This window comes from Peromyscus maniculatus, chromosome 6, assembly GCF_049852395.1.
Source record: "Peromyscus maniculatus bairdii isolate BWxNUB_F1_BW_parent chromosome 6, HU_Pman_BW_mat_3.1, whole genome shotgun sequence".
In the NCBI taxonomy this organism is placed as follows: domain Eukaryota; kingdom Metazoa; phylum Chordata; class Mammalia; order Rodentia; family Cricetidae; genus Peromyscus; species Peromyscus maniculatus.
This window is the reverse complement of record NC_134857.1, coordinates 12,386,235-12,406,318: the sequence shown is the minus strand read 5'-3', so window position 1 is coordinate 12,406,318 and position 20,084 is coordinate 12,386,235. Positions and strand designations below refer to the sequence as shown.

Here is a 20,084-nt window from a genome sequence, read left to right as displayed (position 1 = left end):
GCATCCTGCTTTTTAAATGGGTTTCAGAAATCAAATTCAGTCAGCAGGCTTGTACGGCAAGTGTTTTTTCTGATGACCATCTCTCCAGCCTGAGCAGATGTATCTGCTCAAGCCTCTGACCTTTCTTGGTGATGAGAACATTCAAAATCCTTTCTTCTAGCTTCTGGGAAGCTAGTCCACCATCCAAAGTCTCCCATGAAGCACACCAGAACATCTTACTCCTGTCTACAATGGCTTAGTTCCCTGTGACCAACCTGGTTTCATGACCCCTTCCTTGATGCCCCGGCACTGGTGACCATCATTCTGTTCTCCAACATCTGTTTGGTCTTTTCCATATTCCATCTACGAGGTCAAACCATCCCTGTCTTTCCATGTGGCTCATTCCTCGATGATCGCTAGTTCTAGCTGTGTTGTCATAAATGACAGGATTTCACTCTTCTGTGATTCAGTAGCATTCATTTGGATGGACAAGCCACATTTTCCGTATTCACATATCAGCTGATGGACACTTAGTTTGTCTCTGATTTTTGGCTCTTCTGTGTAACGTCGTAACGAACATGGGAATGCAGTTGCTCTGCATACTGAACTAACTTCTCTGGATATAACACAACAACATGGGTGGGATCATACAGTTCTACCTTTAATTATTTGATGGACCCCTGGATGGGTTCTCATCCCTAGCAATACAATAAGGGTTTCCTCTCCACAGCTCACAGTATGTTGACAGTTTTAACATTTGCCATCTAGCAGTCTACTTTTTTGTCCACTCCTGTATTAATATATATTCATCTATTTTTAAAAACAAAATTTGAATTTTTCAGGTCCAGAATATTCTTGATTTTTAAAATTTATTTCTTATTTGTGTGCACACATGAATGTGAAGGCCAGAGGACAACCTGTAGGAGTCAATATCTCCTTTCAGGTTGAGGGTCCTGAAAATCAAACTCAGGTCTTTAGACTTGAAGGCATCAGCTTTGCCTGCTGAGTTATCAGGCCAGCCCCTGAATAGTCTCTTTTTTCCCTTTCCTTTCCCTTCCTTTCTCCTCTCCTCTCCTCTCCTCTCCTCTCCTCTCCTCTCCTCTCCTCTCCTCTCCTCTCCTCTCCTCTCCTCTCCTCTCCTCTCCTCTCCTCTCCCCTCCTCTCCTCTCCTCTCCCCTCCCCTCCCCTCCCCTCTCCTCCCCTACCCCACCCCACCCCACCCCACCCCCCCCTCTCTCTCTCTCTCTCTCTCTCTCTCTCTCTCTCTCTCTCTCTCTCTCTCTCGTTTGTTTGTTTGTTGTTTGGTTTTTCCGAGACAGGGTTTTCCTGTGTAACAGCCCTAGCTGTCCTGAACTCATGTTGTAGGCCGGCCTTGAATTCACTTGCCTCCCAAATGCTGGGATTCGGCCCCTGAGTATTCTTTATTATTTAAGGGCCACACATGCTTTTCCATGTCAGTAAGTGTTATCCTGTAGCATTTTAATGATTGCATCATACTTCATGTGTGTATGCCATAATTCCTTAAAAACATACCTGTATGTTTGACTCAACTTTTTGCTAATATGAAAAAAAGGTAAATATTTTTGTTTGCTTCCTTGTTTTTTATATGAGCAAAAGAAGGGACAATTTTTCTCAGACAAAGGAAGCTGTATCTGCCCCAAATTCCTTCTTAGGTCGACTACAACTTAACGGCTCATTCCTTCTATTTCTTCAATATCTCTTATTGCAGTTCATCTTAGCCAACTTTTAATTTCAAGTGGAATTTTTAAAACATGTGTTTATTAATCAAGAATACTTGATCTTTTGTGAATTTGTCTGGCCTTTTCATGTTCTTTGCCCATTTTTCTGGACTATTTAACTTTCTTTTAATGACTACTTGTTTTGTTGAATATGGTTGAGCAATTTCTTCTTACTCCTATTTAAAGTGAAATTATTAACCCAATTTCCTAATTTTTTCCTTTACTTATTTGTCAAGAATGTGTTCCCTAGCCTAAGATCAACAGTTACTCTGGGATTTTGGTTTTTTGCTTTTTTTCCTAGTATCTGTTTCCGTTTTGTGTTTTGCATTTAACATGTATAGCTTCTTTTCTATTTTTTCTTACAGGGTCTTATTATATAACCCAAGCCGACTTTGAACTCAAAATCTTCTTGTTGGTGGTTGTTTTTGTTCTTTTGGGAGTCCACCACCCAGCTCCTGAATAAATCACACACGGAGTTTTATTCTTACTTATGAATGCCTGGCCTTAGCTTGGCTTGTTTCTAGCCAGCTTTTCTTAACTTAAATTAACCCATCTGCCTTTTGCCTCTGGGTTCTTTCCTTTTCTTACTTCTGTAATCTAACTTTCACTCTTACTCTGTGGCTTGCTATGTGGCTGTGTGGTTGTGTGGCTGTGTGGCTGGTCCCTAGCATCCTCCTCTCCTTGTTCTCTTGATCTTTCTCCTCTCCTCCCAGATTTCTCCTTCTACTTATTCTCTCTGCCTACCAGCCCCATCCATCCTTTCTCCTGCCTTGCCATTGGTCATTCAGCTCTTTATTAGACCATCAGGTGTCTTACACAGGCACAGTAACACAACTTCACTGAGTTAAATAAATGCAACATAAAAGAATACAACACATCTTTGCATCATTAAACAAATGTTGTACAGCATAAACAAATGTAACACATCTTAAAATAATATTCTACAACACTTTCTGTCTCAGCCTCTTTCATGGTGGGACTTCAGGTGTGCACCACCATGCCTCTCAGAGTAGCATGTTTTAATGTAAGAAATGAGACAGAGTCTCTAGATTTTCTTTCCCTCAACTTGTCAAGAGGTGTGTGAAGTAGTACGGTTTACCTACTTGTTTTTAAACATTTGCTGTTGTTTTGTTTGTTTGTTTTTGAGACAGGGTCTCCCTATTTAGCCCTGGCTGGCTTAGAATTCATAGAAATCTGCTTGTCTTTGCCTTCTGAATGCTGAGTTAAAGGCCTGTGTCACCAGACCTTGCTAAAATAGATAGATAGATAGATAGATAGATAGATAGATAGATAGATAGATAGATATTTTTTGATAGAATCTCATGTAGCCTAGGCTGGCTGGAACTCACTGTGTAGTTAAGGATGACCATGACCTTCTGGTCCTCCTGACTCCACCCACCAAGTGCTTGTGTGCTAGGTGTGTGCACTGCATTCAGAAGTTTATCTGATCTTAAATCTTCATGATACTGGCTGTTGAAATTCCTGGCCACTTCCCCAGCTACATGACCGTGCATGCACTGTCTAGTAGCCAAACAAGAGGCTTAGTCATCCCAGGGCCTTACTTCCTACATAATCTGTGTGCTGTGTGATCACGTAATTTGCGCACAATGTGATCACGCAATCTATGCGCATGTGCAGGAGGAACCTGTAAAAAAGTGGATTCTGTCTATCCCTGTCCTCTCTTCTTGCAAATCATTTCCCATAGGCCTAAGCACCTCCTTCTATTTCCTCCCCTAATAAACTCTTACAGTGCGTTTTGTTGTGCCTCGTGGCTTTTCTTCCATGGTAAACAGTGCCACTTAATGAATAACATTGCGCTGCATAGTAAATACCACTGGCAATGCCATGTATTTCAGCTTTCCTCCCATCTCCGTCACAGCATACTGAAATCAGTTTCTCACAGGCCAGTGTGACATCATTTTCATTTTTGTGGCCTCAGCTTTTAACGTTTCTTTTTGTCACACTGCTTCCTCACTGTAGTGTTTTCTTTAGAACAAATTTGTCTATTCTAAATGTTCATCCTTTCTCATGTACTTTAGAACTACTTACTCAAATTCTCTCATGTCCTCAGTTTTCTTTTTAACTGGCAATATAGCAGATTTATAGATCAACACAAAATAATTGATGTCTTTGTAATATCAAGTCATCTTACTGAAGAAAAAGGAGTGGGCCCTAATTTATATGGTGTTTTACTTTCTGCTTGTCTTTGTCTGTCTCTCTGTCTCTCTGATGTGTGTGCATGTTCATGTGTGTGCATGTGCCTGTGTGTGTGCAGGTACCCATGTATGTGCAGGGGCTTGTGTGTATGCATGCATGTGGAGGTCAGAAGACAACTTCACGTGTTCTTCCTCAGGTGCTGTGGAGGGCTTCACTGGCCAGGATTCATGAATTAGGCCAGGCTGGCTCCAGCAAGCCAGGTCTCACTAGCCTCACCAATTACACCAGGCTGTCTGGTCAACCAGGAAACCCCTGGGGTCTTCACCCCTCCAGCACTGGTTACCAGCACACACCACTGTGGGTGTGGGGGATTGAACTCAGGTCCTCGTGCTTGCAAGGCCAGGCCTTTACCAACTGAGCCGTCTCACCATGCCCAGCTCCTTGTTCTTTACTCAGGTTTCAGGATTTTCATAAGGAGGATTGATCTTTAGTAAAACTTCATTTTACCCCTTTATGATGATCCTTTGCCTTTCATGAGAAATTAATTCCAAGGTATGTTATTTTTCCTGGACATTTTTACACTGTCTTCAAAAGGCAGTTGTTCTTGAACAACAATTTTAACTTTGCCTCAGTGGCAAATACAGATAATATATTAAAAAGCACCACACACACAAAAAAAAATCATGTCAGTTTTCCCTCCCTTTATTGGAAGTGTTCCCAAAGGTAAATATTGTAGCCTAGGGCACAGCCATTTTCTCACTTTAGCATGCAGCTTCAATCCATTTTCCATCTGGGCTATTTTTGAACAGAAATTGAGAGACACATTTCAATGTGAAATCAATTCTAAATAGAGACAGAATCAACCACCAAGGTTCTGCACTGAATGTCACAGCTATGTGCCAAACAGCCCATTAAATCCTAGGAAAGTATCCCAGCTTTACAGATCCAACCATCACTCACCAGAAGCCATGGGCCACACAGGCAAGCTCAGGACCACTTGAGATGACAGATGTGCAGAATGGGAAGAACAGAGGTAGTTTTGGGCAATGTTTCTGCCTCCCTAATTTTGTGGTTAAATATCAAATGCATATAGACATAGAAGCAAAGTCATTTTCTTTCAAATCTTATCCTCAAAAGATCACCCAAACTTCATATATTTATGTTGCTCATTTTCATGTAGTTAATGCTGACAAGGGAAATACTCTAGAACTTAGTACTGCCTGTTACAGACTTGTTTAAATAGCTTTCCTACAAACAAGTCATAAACTGGTGGACACATGATCTCACCTCTTATTAAAGAATGAACTCATGGGAACACCTCACATGCTTAACTTTCACTGTCTTCTGTGTCCCAAGTACTCTTCTAATTAATTTATTGTCATAGCCTCTCTGTTCTTCCGAGTTGGTGACTCAAGTTCTGCTTGGATTCTCAGCCGCTAGCCAGGGCTGTGCAAACATTGTGTGGGTCGTTTCTTTTTTATAGTTATTCTCATGTAATCAAAAGAAACATTATTTGAAATAGAAATGGAATTTTTGAGGTTATAAAATTTAAGAATCCTAGTATACCCCGGTGCTAGCTCCATTTGATTTAGAGAGATTTTATGTAGCAGAAAATCCAGAATGAGATGGAAGTGAGTTGCCTTTAATACCTGTGAAATAGACTGAATTTTTGCGCAAGTTTTTGTTGTTGATGTGAGGAGAATGTATGGTGCAGCATAATTTCAAATTCTTTTTCCCCTCCTCCCCCACTCCAAGACAGGGTCTCTCTGCAGCCCCGGCTTTCCTGGAACTCTTTGTAGACCAAGCTGGCCTGGAACTCAGAGGTTGGCCTGCCACTGCCTGCTGAGTAGTGGGATTAAAGGCATGCTCCACCACTGCTTGGTTCTACATATTCTTTAACCTAGGAAACTTTCATTCTGGAATTTCTCCAAATGATCGTAGAAAATCACCAAATGTTACATATTATGTCTAAATTGCATTCATTATGATGTTTGCTCATAATAATAAGAAATTGGAAACGATACAAATGTCCATCATAAAATAATTGGTTACATAAACTGTACGTGCTGGGAAACTCTGTATCTATTAACAATGATGTAAATCTGCATTTGTTAAACACAGAGAGGATAACAGCTGAATGGTGTCCGCATTATTAAATCACAGTCATTGTGCTGGTTGACTTTCCTGTTGTGGTGACCAGACAGGTGACAAGAAGCCAGGCTAAGGGAAGGGGTTTACTTTAGCTTACAGTTCAAGGGACACAAAGCCACCATGGTGGGAAAAGCTAGCAGCAGGAACATGAGGTGCCTGGTCCCATCCTTTCCCTTATCAGGGAGGGAGGGAGGGAGAGACAGACAGATGACAGATAGACAGAGAGGGAGAAAGAAGGAGAAAGAGAGAGAGAGAGAGAGAGAGAGAGAGAGAGAGAGAGAGAGAGAGATAAGACCCACTGAAGTGACCCATTTCCAACAACACATTTCCCCTCCTAAAGACTTAGCTCTTGAAGATCCTACAATCTTCCCAAGAAAAACCACGACCCCGCTGGCAGCCAAGGGGTCTTATGCCTTATGTCATAATTGCACAAATGCATGTAATTGCACAAATTACAGGTAATTGCACAAATGTGTGCAGGGTGGTCACACAATCAGCGCACACGTGGCATAGCTCTGTAAGCCCACCTGCTCATGTGCAGGGGAATCCTTAGGAAGCCGGACACAGACTCCTCTCTCCTCTTCTGCTCCCCCCCCACCTCTCTCTCCTGCACATGTCCCTGCCCCAGGCTTGGCCACACTCTCCCCCGCTTCCTCCTAATAAAGCTCGGATACTGGGTTTTGTCGTGCCTCTGACCTTTCCTCGCACAGTAACAGCACCACTTATTTAAACCAACACTCACAGAGGGATGAGAATAGCCAAGCCATACTCTCTCAAACAATTTGTATTCTATTGTGACAAAAGGACCTGTTGAAAATAATGGCATAAAATATTGCAAGTTCTCCAATAAGAACAAAGCACGTCAGGAGAACAGCGGGAAAGTGCTGGGCTCCCAGCATCCCCTCAGGACCAGCAGAGGGCAGCTATCCTGTTCTGGATCTTAAAACATCGAAGCTGCTTTGTCTGGACTTGATGTGATGGCTTTTGCTTTTCTTATTATTTTTTATTTTGTCATGTTTGGTTGTTATCTCTAAGGAGAGACAGAAAGGGAGTGGATCCAAAGGGGAGGGGAGGGGTGGTGGGGAGGAACTGGGAGGAGAAGAGAGAGGGGAAATTATAATTAGCATATATTTGTATGATAAAAGAATCTATTTTCAATAAAAAGGGAAAAATGAAAACAACAAAAAACAAAACCGCTAGATCCGGAGCTGGTAACCCAGTGGAAGAAGGGAAAACCTCTCTGGCCATACCCTTCTCTCCTTTTCAAAACACACTCTGTTTGTGACAACTGTATTTAACTCTGCTTGCCAGGGCTGACTGTTCACTCTCATTCACCAAATTTAACTGTGTAAAAGGAAGTCATGCTTTTCTTACTCACTTCTATATCCAAGAGTTGAGCATGGTGCTTGGCCCAAGGGGTGGGAAGGAAGATAAAAGGGATGGGTAGAATGGGATCCGGGGTGGGGGTGGGGAGATAAAAGGGGTGGGTAGAATGGGATCGGGGTGGGGGGGAGATAAGAGGGGTGGGTAGAGTGGGATCTGGGGTGGGGGGAGATAAGAGGGGTGGGTAGAGTGGGATCTGGGGTGGGGGGAGATGAGAGGGGTGGGTAGAGTGGGATCTGGGGTGGGGGGAGATAAGAGGGGTGGGTAGAGTGGGATCTGGGGTGGGGGGAGATGAGAGGGGTGGGTAGAGTGGGATCCAGGGTGGGGGGGAGATAAGAGGGGTGGGTAGAGTGGGATCCGGGGTGGGGGGGAGATAAGAGGAGTGGGTAGAGTGGGATCCGGGTGGGGAGGGGGTGTAAGAAGCAGGGAGGGAAACAGAAGTCCCCTCACAGGACCTCTTACCAGCTGTATGAACCTGAATAGGTTTTGTAATCTGCCCCACTTTAATTCCTTTATCTGTAAAATGGGCATAATTACAGCTGGCATTTAGTGAGGTAATCCTTGGAGAGGGGCTTTTCACATTGCCTCCTGGCCAGTGTTTGGGTATGACCCTGGGTTAAGGGTCCAGCAATCTTGGGTCACATTACAAGGATTTTTCTAGAACAAAATAAGGCTTTAATGGGTTTAATGGCCTCTTTGTCTTTCCTTGCCAAAGATCCCTGTCCCTGTGGTTGAACTGCCTTGCTGTTACCACTGGTAACATCTTCTCGTCACTCATTTAGAAGGCTCTTGTATTTCAGGCTCGTCCTTGGCTATCTCTCTGATCCAAGTGAGGACCTTCAGGATCCTGTGTGTGACAAATTCTTCAAGGAGATTTGGGTTTCAACAGCAGCTCGGAATGCTACCATTTATGATAAGGTGAGACTTACTTATCCCTCCTCACCCTTTTTCTTTCATTCTTATCACAATTTTATTGATACAGATAGAATATTATTAGTATAAAATAATCAATATACCTGCCTGTTCAGTCCCCGAAAATGGGGAGAAATAGAGAAAAAAGACATTTTGGTCATAATGGGCTAAATCTGCACATGACCCTGTGGAATTACATCTCTTGGGTACAGGAATGATGCTGATTCTGTAAGTTCCTGTCCTCCTTTTTATGCAACACCTACTGAAATATACAGGGGTAAAGTGCTGTGGTGTCTGAACCATATTTCAGTTAGCAAAGCGTTACATGTTAACAACTGTTGACATGTGTATCTTTCAAAATGAAAAATTAGAGAAACAGAACTTGGAATTTTCCCCTTAGCCAGGCATGTCCAGGGAAATTCAGGGATGGTTATTATGTTACAATTTCCTTCCTAGCAAGCATTTCTTACTGCTAGTTTGTCTCTAGTCTGTGCCTAATGCACACCACAGATGATAAAGGAAGAAGTGGGTGTGGCCTTTTAAAATGGAAACAAATCTAACAATTTCTTTGTAGCATATAGAAACAGCAACTGTTATTGGCTGGTTTGGTTGGTTGTTTGAAACCAGGACTTACTACATAGCCCAGAGGGTCTTAAATTTAGGATTCTCCTGCCTCAGCTCCCATGTGTTAGAGATTACAGATACATGCCACTACACCCAGATGTAAAGAGTAACCCTTAAGCCTGTGCTTTGACATACAATTAATGCTTCATAAGACAAAGGTTTTGCCTGTTGCAATGAATATCTTCCATAAGGAACACGTGCTTGTTTTTAAATAAATAAATAAATAAATCAGTTTCCAATTTGTATTTTAACAGGTGTTCCGTTGTCTTCCGAATGATGAAGTACACAATTTAATACAGTTGAGAGACTTTATAAGCAAGCCCATATTAGCAAAAGATGACCCCGTTCGTGCTGAGGAGGAGCTGAGGAAGATCCGAGGCTTCTTGGTTCAGTTCCCTTTTTATTTCTTATCTGAGGAAAACCTCCTGCCTTCTGTAGGAACCAAAGAAGCCATGGTGCCCATGGAGGTTTGGACATAAGACAAATTCCGTTGCAAGTCAAGGATTTCTAACCTGAAGACCACATTGCATATGGTGACTTCTTAAGGACTTCACAGCCAAACTCAGGCCTGATGCACTCCTGTGACCAACCCACTGGACTCTTTGGAGTGAATGAGGGGTCAGTGGTCACACTGATATAAGGACTCTCTGCATAAGCAAGCCTTTATCATGTGTCCTGCCTGTCCTTGAGAAAAGTGGCTATATTCTTGTTGATAGCATATGTTCAAACAATACCAAACACAGATGCAAATTACATGATACATATCAAAAACCCGTCTCCTTTGCTAACAAGAATCTGCCTGTAACTGTGATTCAAACTGCCAAAAGTTGCCTGAACTCTCTTGTTCTCTGATGCTAATTAAGGCAGCTGGGGCCCACCAGGATGCCCTCAGCTTGTCCATACAGCCCTGTTTAAGAGACTGCTGATCAATGAAAGATGTGGAGAGCCAATTTGAGAGTGCCAAGGTTCCAGACGATGCTGGAGCCACATGGTTCTACACGAGGGTGTTTAGTAATCCAAGAAGGTGCTTTCTGTTCCTTTTCAGTCACTGCAGGGACAGAAGAGGCTTTGCCTAGCCACCTGCACCAGGCGCTTCTGAGGCAGCAACAGTGGCTCTTGACAACAGGAAGGCATCAAATTCCAATACTGAAGAAGAAATTTCCCTTGGTTCCCAAAGATATTGCCAAGCTGTGTCCTTATCATTGAGCCCCCCTGATAATATCTGTAAACGTGTGCCAGGTACACCAAAACATGGCAACCAGATAAACACAGATAAAACCTCCAAGGTGTCAGTGGGAATCCAGTTCAGATCAAGGACAAGATTCCCCACAGTCTGTAGAATCCCTGCACCCTCAGCCACCAGATTGACGACAAAGCTGGATTTCTCCATAAGCAATCCAATGGATGCAATTTGTCTTCCAAAAGAAGCAGAGGTGTTATAATGCCTTCCAGCTGACAAGCAGGAGTCTGACCTTATTTACCCTTCAGTCTTTCTGCTATGTCTTCTTTAGGGAAAAAGTAGTTGATTATAAAGATGAGCTACTTTGCTTGCACTGATAACTATGCAGTAACATTCCAACATGGCTTCCAAAGAAGTTGCAATAGTAATTCACGTTGTCCCAGTCTGAAATGTGGATATCCACTTTCCCTTTCAGATGGTATGGTGTCCTTTATAGACCAAATTTCAGGGTTCCTCTCACATCCTAGGAGCATCTGTGGGTTCCTGGAAGCCTCAGGTCCTTTGGGGTTCTCTTCAAAGCAACTGCCAACCCACGTTTTCATGAACAAATATGCTGGTTTAAAAGATGACATAGGACCACAAAACCAGTGTTATGGGTTAATAACAAAGTGACAGTCACATCCAAGGGAGGATGTCACCCCTAGGGAACATTCCACAAATGAGGTGCGATTTGTAATCAACAATGGAAATCAATCTGTTTTTATGAATAAATAACTTATTTCTTATATGGCCAAGGATGGTGAGATGATTTCATTCTATAGTTGTAGTGAATAAGACCCTATGCAGACAAAGATCACATTGCATTTAAAATATTCAATGTGCATGGAATATCTAAAGATCCATTGTGTTTTATTTAAGAAAAATTTTAAAGTTTAAAATGGTCAACTAGCTGATTCTTGGTTTTGTGCCCAATGTTCTGATACGATCCTAACGGACTGGCAAGAACCCCAATGAGTCATTTACTCTGACCCTTCCCCACTGTGTAGACGAGGACACTGAGCTTGTATTGGAGGAAGGAATGATGTAAGCCTGCCCAACAGATGTGCAGTGGGTTGCTGTGGCCAACATCAGCCTCTCTTCACTTCATGCTTACCCTGGACTGAGGACATGCAGCTGTCAAATGGCTAACTTATGCTGTGAATCCTGTGATCTGTGTTATTTGTCTCCACCTACTAGAATGGGAGCCGTAGACAGCAGGAACTCCATGGGTTGTTTAGTTTTCAGAGCCTGAAACAGTGCCTGATGCAAAGGAGATGCTGATGAATGTCTGTGGAGTGAATTCATGATCCAACGAGCTGAAGACCACACTGACTCTCCCTGCTGGTTTCTGTGGAAAGTTTTCCTACTGCATCTTCTCAAAGATAAGATGCTTACCTGCAAAGAGATGTACTTGGAGGGGCCTTGTGGGAAATTCAGTGTAATGAATACCTTCGTATGGTAACTGTTTAGAGTTCAGCTGTCTACCAAGATGCCTAGGACATGGTCTCCACCACAAGCTGACTGCCTGCCATTCTCTGACACCACCCCTGCCTTCTAGAAATTACATTGCCATATCTGAGAAAGACTTTAAAATGTGACTAGTTTATGCCCTGAAAAGCTAGTTCAGATCTGCTCAGCATTTCTGATTAACCACAATCTTTTTAAATGCCGGTCAGCACTCACCTGATGTTCTGCCAATCTCTGTAACAATCTTTGTTTTCAAGAAGCAAAAAAGTCTATTGTTAGAAGAAGTGGAGTAGGAAACGGTCAGACCTGGGGGAGCTGCTCTGGACATGCACCAAGCCGAGGGCTGTGGTAGCGAGTGGGATGCAGCAATCCCCTTCAAATCAAGTATCCATGAAGTGGGGTGGCCTTAATCCTGAGCCACAGTGCAGCACAGAGAAACTTAAGGGACTGATTATTGTGCGTCATATTGTGAAATAAAAATATTTGTTTTTAAAGTGCTTTTCAAAGACAATTTTGTCAGTAGGTGGTCAAATTCTGTACAGTAATCTCTTATGTAAGAACTTGGGCAAACTGTAATACACTGGGAATTAACACAGCTGCGAAGACATTTGCCAGAATGAGTTGGGAGAGCTGATTTTCTGTGTAGATGGTAAAGTGTTTGCTGCATAGACGTGAGGCCGGAGTATGGGTTTCCGGTACCTACACGAGAAGATGGGCAGGGTGGCCTTCATCTGTAACCCTGGCACTGGTGGGAGGAGACAAGTGGTCCCAAGGCTGTTGGCCAGCCAGTCAACTCATTCCAGAAGCTCCGGATTCAGTGAGAGACCCTGTTTCAAAATGTTAGGTGGAAATCGGAAGGGGAGACTCTCCAATGTCTTTGGTACTTCCAGACATACACTTGTATGTACACACACACACACACACACACACACACACACACACGTGTATATTCATGTACACACACACAGAGTCTACATTGCTTTTAAAATATTTTTAGGTCAGTATATGAAGTCATGGATTTTCTCCTGACATGTTCATGCACAGGTGTCATTATACTTAGTTCTCATTTGTCCCCTCCCTCACTGTGCCCTCTGTCTGGCTCCCGCCCGTCCTTCCCCAGCACATTCCATTACCCTCTATTTCGTCCTTTAAGAATCTATAGTTTTTCCTACAATCATTCCTTGTCTCTAACCAGAGCGCCTCTTTTTAAGAACATTTTTTTTTTAATTTTATCTGTATGTAAGTGTCTATGAGCATGACCATTTGTGTGTGAGCCTGTGGAGCCTGGAAGAGGGCGTTGGATCCTCAGGAGCAGGAGTTACCGGTGGTTGGGAACTGCTTCTTCACATGTAGAAACCATTTTAGATGACAAGCAAGTTCCCTGGGAAAACAGAGACCAGGCCTGGTGTTTATCTGCTTAGACCGCAGAAGTCCGAGATCAGAGTCGCAGCATGGGCGGGTTCTAGTCAGCTCGAACTCCAGGCCTGGCAAAGGCCACCTGTCACCATGCGGCCTCTTCTTGGTGTAAGCAAGGGGCTGGGGTCAGGAGAGGAGACGAGAGAGGGAGGGATGGGGACACACACACACACACACACATGAGAGAGAGAGAGAGAGAGAGAGAGAGAGAGAGAGAGAGAGAGAGAGAGAGAGAGAGAGAGAGAGAGAGAGAGATGCTGCTTTGCTTCCTGCTAGGCCTGAGTCCATCGCAAGGCCCTCACCCTCATGACGTCTAACTAATGACCCTCCAAAGACCCCTCTCCAGACATCACACTGCAGGTTGGGGGTTCAGCAGAAGAATTTGGGGAAGGATTCAAGCGTTCAATGTAGAACAGACTTCTGAAATTGATCGTGTTTAGCTTACACTTTCAGTCACTGATGATCACTGTTTTAACCCGGACTTGCTCTTCTTCCCTCCCTGCCTCAGATTAGCGTGTTAGTGTTTCAGCTGCTGCCACCCTCTGTGACAGAGCTGGAAGGGACCCTGCATGTCTCCTCGGCTCCCTCTACCCTTCCTCCCAGGAAATGGGGGAGAAAAGGGGATTTTGAGTGAGTTCATGAATATGTTTTCATTTCCTCAGAAGTCTCTCTGAGGTCAGTTACTCTAGGCAGTTTGCAGATCTGAAGTGAGCTGACCCAGGCCTGAGCCTTGGACACTTGAATCTGGAAATGTGCTGGGAAAGGTGCTCAGGGGCGTCTGGCACAGAATAAAAGTCTGTGCATGTGTATGTGCAGGTGTGCTCACTAACCCATGAGTGCACGTTTAGGATGTCTTATTTTATTGCCCTCCACTGTTTCTTTTGTTCACTTATTGATTTGTCTTTAGACAGGGTCTCTCTGGAACTGGTGGTTGCCATTTTGGCTCGGACGCCGGTCAGTGGGCCCGAAGATGCACCTGTCTCTGGCTGTGCATCAGCACCGGACTTTTACCCGAGTTCTGACTGGCTGAGCTCAGCTCACCACGCTTCCCAAGCAAGCACTCTACCCACTGAGCATCTTCCCAGCCCTGATTTGAGTGTGAAGAGATGCTAAAGAAGAGCAAGTCCATTATGTGATTCCTCATGATAATTTTATTCACACATGAAACATCCCTGCTTCTCACATGTTTGGAAGGACTCAGCACACCAGGGCAAAACGTTAGACTCCTGAAATTCCAGCAGTAGAAGCAGAAGGGTTGCTTACCCCACAGTGAGGCCAAGGCCAGCCTGGGCTACGCAGGACTGGCCTCAAAAACAAAAACCTAAAAGCATCAAACTTTCCATGCTTGAATTTAGATTTATTTCATCTTTCCTTTTTACCATTTATGACTATTAATTTTAAAAGCAATCAAACATTGTATAAAGGGAAATTTGTTGCAACAGTCACTTTAAAGTCAAGTTGGATAGAAGTCCAAGCAAACCATGGATTTGATTACCCTCTGTTTCTAAGCAACGTTATTTTTCACTTTATTCTAGATGGATGCGGTTCACAGTGTGTTGTTCTAGGCCTGCTGGATTCCGGGAAGCTGGACGTCATGTCCTCCTCCTGACTATTCACTTAGATTAGTCATAGAAAATGGCATGAGCCCCAAACACCAACCCTCCAGTGTTTTCAACACAAAGCTGATGTCCTGCAGCTGGAGCGCACACACCACCAGCAGCAAATGCCAAGTGGCAGCGTCACTGGACCTGTCAGGCCTCTGGCTGGAGGCTTGTCGAGTCCAGACTGACCTCCTAGTTTTGATCATTGGCTTTTACTAGGATGAACCCACACACAGTGCCTTACATGCCGAGTCGACACCCCATAAATAATAAATGTTACCTGTCCTTAGGGAAAGGCTTTCTGGTCCTTCTACAGAAGATGCAGGGGGACCACCTTGACCAACAGATTCAGGGGCTTTTCATCTTCTCCATCAGCTGAGTTGTCCAGCTTCCCTGTCCCAGGGTCCAGAATTTTGCAATGTGTTTGTCTTAGGAATGCAGTCACGTCCTTTGGGGAAGGAGACTCACATGGTTTGGGTTCTGGAAAGATGGGCTTGGCTGAAGCAAGCTTCCCCAGCTGAGGGCTTGTAAACAGTGCGTCTGGACATGTGTGCAGCTGGAACATTGCACTGGGCTGGGTTTGTCTTCTGAGAACTGAAATCAGGGACGTCTGTGTCCCTGAGAGTGTCCATGGGCACCGCAGATGATACTAACATCTGGCTTTGCTATGGATCCAGAGTTTCTGCACATAATACCTCGGCTAGTTTTTGTTGTTGTTGTTGTTGTTGCTGTTTGGTTTTTTTGTTGTTTTGTTTTTTAGGATAGAAGTATGCATTCATTATACAGTTAAAATTGTGGTACCAGCAGCATCTGTTTGAAACTGATTTCCCATTCTGTGTAGGGATATCCAGAGTCAATAGGGCTGAGATAGAGATGGCACCACGTGTCCCTGACATCGTCCTCTCCACACAAGCAGAGCCCCAAGGAAGGCCAAGTTCAGAATCACAGCACTCTCTGTACCACAGGCTTCTTCCATGGGAGGGGCAATGACGCAGGGACTAACTCTAACCTAATCCTTCAGTTTATTCTAAAAGATGATTGTGGCATCCAGTGATGACACATCGAACAGCACCCCATCAAGGTACTGGGGAAAACCAGTGAACAAGTCAGACCAGGGCGCCCACTGCCCTGTGCTCAGCAAACGGAATGGAAAGTTACTTCCACTCTCTAAGAACAGTGACCAGAACAAGAGGCACCTGAATGCACGTGGAGGCACGTGGAGAGGCACGTGGAGAGGAGAGGCACGTGGAGAGGCCAGCCCAGACCGGTGTATGAGGAGCACCATTCTCTGAGGACACCAAGGGAAGCATAGTCACCGCCCACAGAACAACTGCTGATATGAGGAACTTCTTGGGCTGCAGCCTCCTCAAAACACTTCACACTGTCCGTGTTTTCCCGGACCCCCCCCACCCCCCCCTTTTCATCTCCCTAACACTTGGAGGTACAGGAATGTCCCCCTTCAAGCTCATGTTGATACTGAATTTCTGTTGAACCAACATGAAGAGATGGAACCTTCCTGAAGAGATGATTGATCCCCCAGAACTCTGCAGCTGTGAGTGGATCGATGCCATTTCCAAAGGGCAGGTCAGCGACAGCAGGAGTGGGTTCATGAAGACGGAACACAGTCAGTCCAGTCTTCTCTTCCTGTCTCCAATGAGCTCATAGCCCTTCTGCAGTGGCCTAAGGCCAGATGTTGACATGTGTTCCTGGACTTCCCAGGCTCCAACACTGTGGACAAGTTAATTTGTATCGTTGATAAATTTCCCACTCTCTTTCTAGTAGCAGAAAGTGGAAATAAGACAGCAATCAAATGATAGTAATCTCCAGGTGAGGGGTCTAAGCTGGAAGGCAGACACAGGAGACTGAGGTAAGAAGATATTAGATGTTTTTGTCTCTATTTCTATTATGCATCCATTGTTGATGGTAGAAAGAGTCCAAGCCAGGTGGTGGTGGTGCACACCTTTAATCCCAGCACTCGGGAGGCAGAGGCAGGCGGATCTCTGTGAGTTCGAGGCCAGCTTGGTCTACAGAGCAAGATCCAGGACAGGCACCAAAACTACACAGAGAAACCCTATTGAAAAAAATAAAAAGAAGAGTCCAAACTGATGCCTTACCAGCTGGAGAGAGAGAGAGAGAAAGAGAGAGAGAGAGAGAGAGAGAGAGAGAGAGAGAGAGAGAGAAAATTTTGAAATTCTTCTCTACTTGTTTTAAGTGTCTAGGGATAGAGCCCAGGGCCTCAGAGATGGCAGCGAGTACTTTTCTATGAGGTATATTCCCAGACTACCTTTCTACATTTATTCAGAGAATGGGGATTCCTGTTATTTTCCATTTTGTTATCTGGTACAAAGGTTGTAAGCAGGCTCACAGGCCATGCCTAACCCACAGATATGTTTAGCTGAAGCGAGCAATGTTGTCTAACATTGAGGATTAGCTGCCAAATACAAATGGGGGATTCCATGTAAAATTTTGGTTATTGGGCTTATGGAAAAACCAAGATATCTAGATGTAAATGACCCACAGTATTGATTCCTACAGGAAATGAATACTAGTTCTTCCTTTTATGTGGATGTATACCAGCCAGGTCAGCAGAGAGCTTCCCATTACCTTTTGGGTGCTAGACATAGGACTTCCTTTGACAGATGTAAATTGATGTGAAGATGTTACAAATCTTCGCATCCAGGCTCTGAGAGAACCATAGCATCCTCTCTTAGTGTCTTGGAGTGATGCCACCATGAGAATGAGAGACCGTGTGGAGAAAAGGGGGTGAGATGGCAGCCGACATCAGATGCCAGATGCAGTGAGGAGGCCATCAAGGCCACTTCAGATCCAGCCAACCTGCCTAGGAGTCCACTCAAAGGATGCTGCAGCTGAACCCAGCCCAAACTGACTCACAGAATTAGGAGCAAGTAAAACTGGCGCTGACTTAATGCTTGTGACACCACAGTAGCTCACACATAGAGACAGATTTCGTCATGACATTCTGATTATCCTTTTACACATTTTAATTTCTCCAAGACCTCATGTTATTCAGCGTCTAGTGCTGCTACCTAAACTAACCCACATAATTTTTACACTTTTTGTATAACACATTTATAACGGATGAACATATTATAAATGTACAACTTGATTAGCTTTCACAAGTTGAACGAATACATGATCAGCACCCACATCAAGAGAGAGTGAGAGAAAAAGGAAAGAGAATGAGACAGAAAGGATTAAAGGAAATTTTAAAAATTAAAGAAAGGAGAAAAGGGACATGGAGAAAGAAAAAGGGAGAAAAATGAACGAAGGAAAGAGAGGAGAGAGGGAGGAAAGACCCCACTTCTGTTTGTCTGTGTTCACAACCACCCACCCGTCAGGTCCATTACCGCAATCAGAGTTCCCTGATGGCCGCTGTGCCTGTGGTGAGACCAAATCTCAAGCTGGCTATAATTTGCTCTGTAAGAAATTCCAATTAGACTCACTGGTTCACAAGTTAGACGTGGACGGAACTTTTTATTCGAGCTGTCATTGCTTTGCTATCTTGAATGGAGAGAAGTATAGATAACCTTGAAAATGTCAAACAGAACTGTCACTTTGGGAGTTCCCCTCACACGACTTCAGCCGGCTGTCAGGAGTCGGAGAGGGATGGAGGAGGAGGAAGGGTACCAAGGGTGAACATGAGAGGATCCGCCCTGCATGGCTTCAAGTAGCCAGAGGCAGGCTGAGGGCTCATGCAGCGGGCATCAATAGCATCAGGTAGAGTGATAGTTAGTATAGCCATTACGGGCAATAAGTGGCTTCCTCAAAGAATTAAACATAGAGCTGCCTACAGTCCAGCAATCTCATTTTTGGTATGCTGGATATATATAGAGGAAATGAAAGCAGTGTATATTGTGGTTTGAATGAGAAATGCCCTCCATAGGCTCACATATTTGAACACCTGGTCACCGATGTTGTTTCAGAGATGGGGGGGGCGGGGTGGTGGTGGTTAAGGAACCTTTAGAAGGCAGAGACTTGCTAGAGGAAGTACCTCACGAGAGGCTGTGTTTGATAGCCTTGTCCCACTTCCTGTTCCTGCTGCCAGCCTTCCCAGACTTTAGGGACTTTGTCCCTCTGGAACTACAGCCAAAATTAACCTTGTTCTCCTCAGCATTGCTTATCAGGGCATTTGATCACAGCAATAACACAGTAACGAATACAGTTCATCAAAGAGGTATTTGCACCTCATGTTTACTACGGTACTATTCACCAAGGCTAAAGTCCAGAGTCAGTCTCTGTGTCAACCTATGACAACTGTCTCGTTGTCAACTGAATTGCCTCTGGACTCAACCAAAACCTAAGCTGCAGATGAGCGGGGGAGCTTCTGTAAGGGGTTTTCTTACTCAGACCATTTAAAGCAGAAAGCCCACCCTAAATCTGGGGAGCACTTTCTGGGGGCTGACCAGCTCAGAGGCCATAGAAGGAGGAATCTTCTGCTTTTTGCCTGGTTGTCTTCACTCTTGTTGGCAAATTTATCTACCCTGTTCCTGTGGCCAATAGTGAGTACAACTTACTCAGGATTCCAATGTAGACTGAAGACCAGCAGCTCTCCAGGAATCCTGTAGTACTCCAGTGTCTAGATTGGGACTGCTGAGACAGCCCAGTGAGCTGAATTCTAAGCCTTTCTGTCCTGAATCGGTTATTGTTGGGCTACTCGGACAATTGCCTGTAAGGCAATCTAATAAATATAATTCAATTGATGTATATTTATTCTATAAGCTCTATTCCTTAGATGCCCCTGAATGATACAATACCTATCAACAGATGAATGGGTTAGTGAATAAAAAGACTTTATATGTATATATCACACTACACATGCACATTGTGTTGGCTAGTTTTATGTTAACTTGATACAGGCTTGAGTCATTTGGGAAGAGGGCATCAAAAATGCCCTCACAGGTTTGCCCACAAAGCAATCTGATGAGGGCATTTTCTCAATTGATGATTGGTATGGGAGGGCCCAGCTCACTGTGGGTGGTGCCTCCCCTGGGATAGTGGTCCTGGGATGTATAAGAACGCAGACAAGTGAGTTGTGAGGAACACGTCACTAAGAAGCACTCCTCCACGGCCTCTGCTTCAGTTCCTGCCTCTAGGTTTCCGCCCTAAGTTCTGCCTAACTTTCCTTCAGTGATGGAGTGAGATGTGGAACTTCAGGCTGAAATAAAACCTTTCCTCCCCAAATTACTTTTGGGCATGCTGTTTTACCACCACAGAAACCCTAACACACACACACACACACACACACACACACACACACACACACACGTTATCTGACCATTATAAAGAAGGAAATCTTGCCATTTGTGGCAATGCAGATAAGTAGAATCTGCTTGTCAGATGCCAGGCATGGGGAAGATGGGAAAGAACTGGCCAAGGTCACAAACTTTCAGTTAAAAGATGAATTTCTGAGAACCA

At 44.2% G+C, this 20,084-nt stretch overlaps 1 protein-coding gene across 5 annotated transcripts in view; it reads left to right on the top strand.

The window, feature by feature from the left end:
* Positions 1-12,125, top strand: part of Pld1 (phospholipase D1) — a 211,329-nt gene extending 199,204 nt beyond the window's left edge. For all 5 annotated transcript variants that reach the window (XM_076573953.1, XM_076573954.1, XM_076573952.1 and 2 more), the window contains 2 exons: positions 8,210-8,327; positions 9,200-12,125. In XM_076573953.1, coding sequence (XP_076430068.1) covers positions 8,210-8,327; positions 9,200-9,424 — 343 coding nt within the window. In that variant the 3' untranslated portion in view covers positions 9,425-12,125. The remainder of the gene's footprint in view (positions 1-8,209; positions 8,328-9,199) is intronic.
* Positions 12,126-20,084: the final 7,959 nt, after the last annotated feature.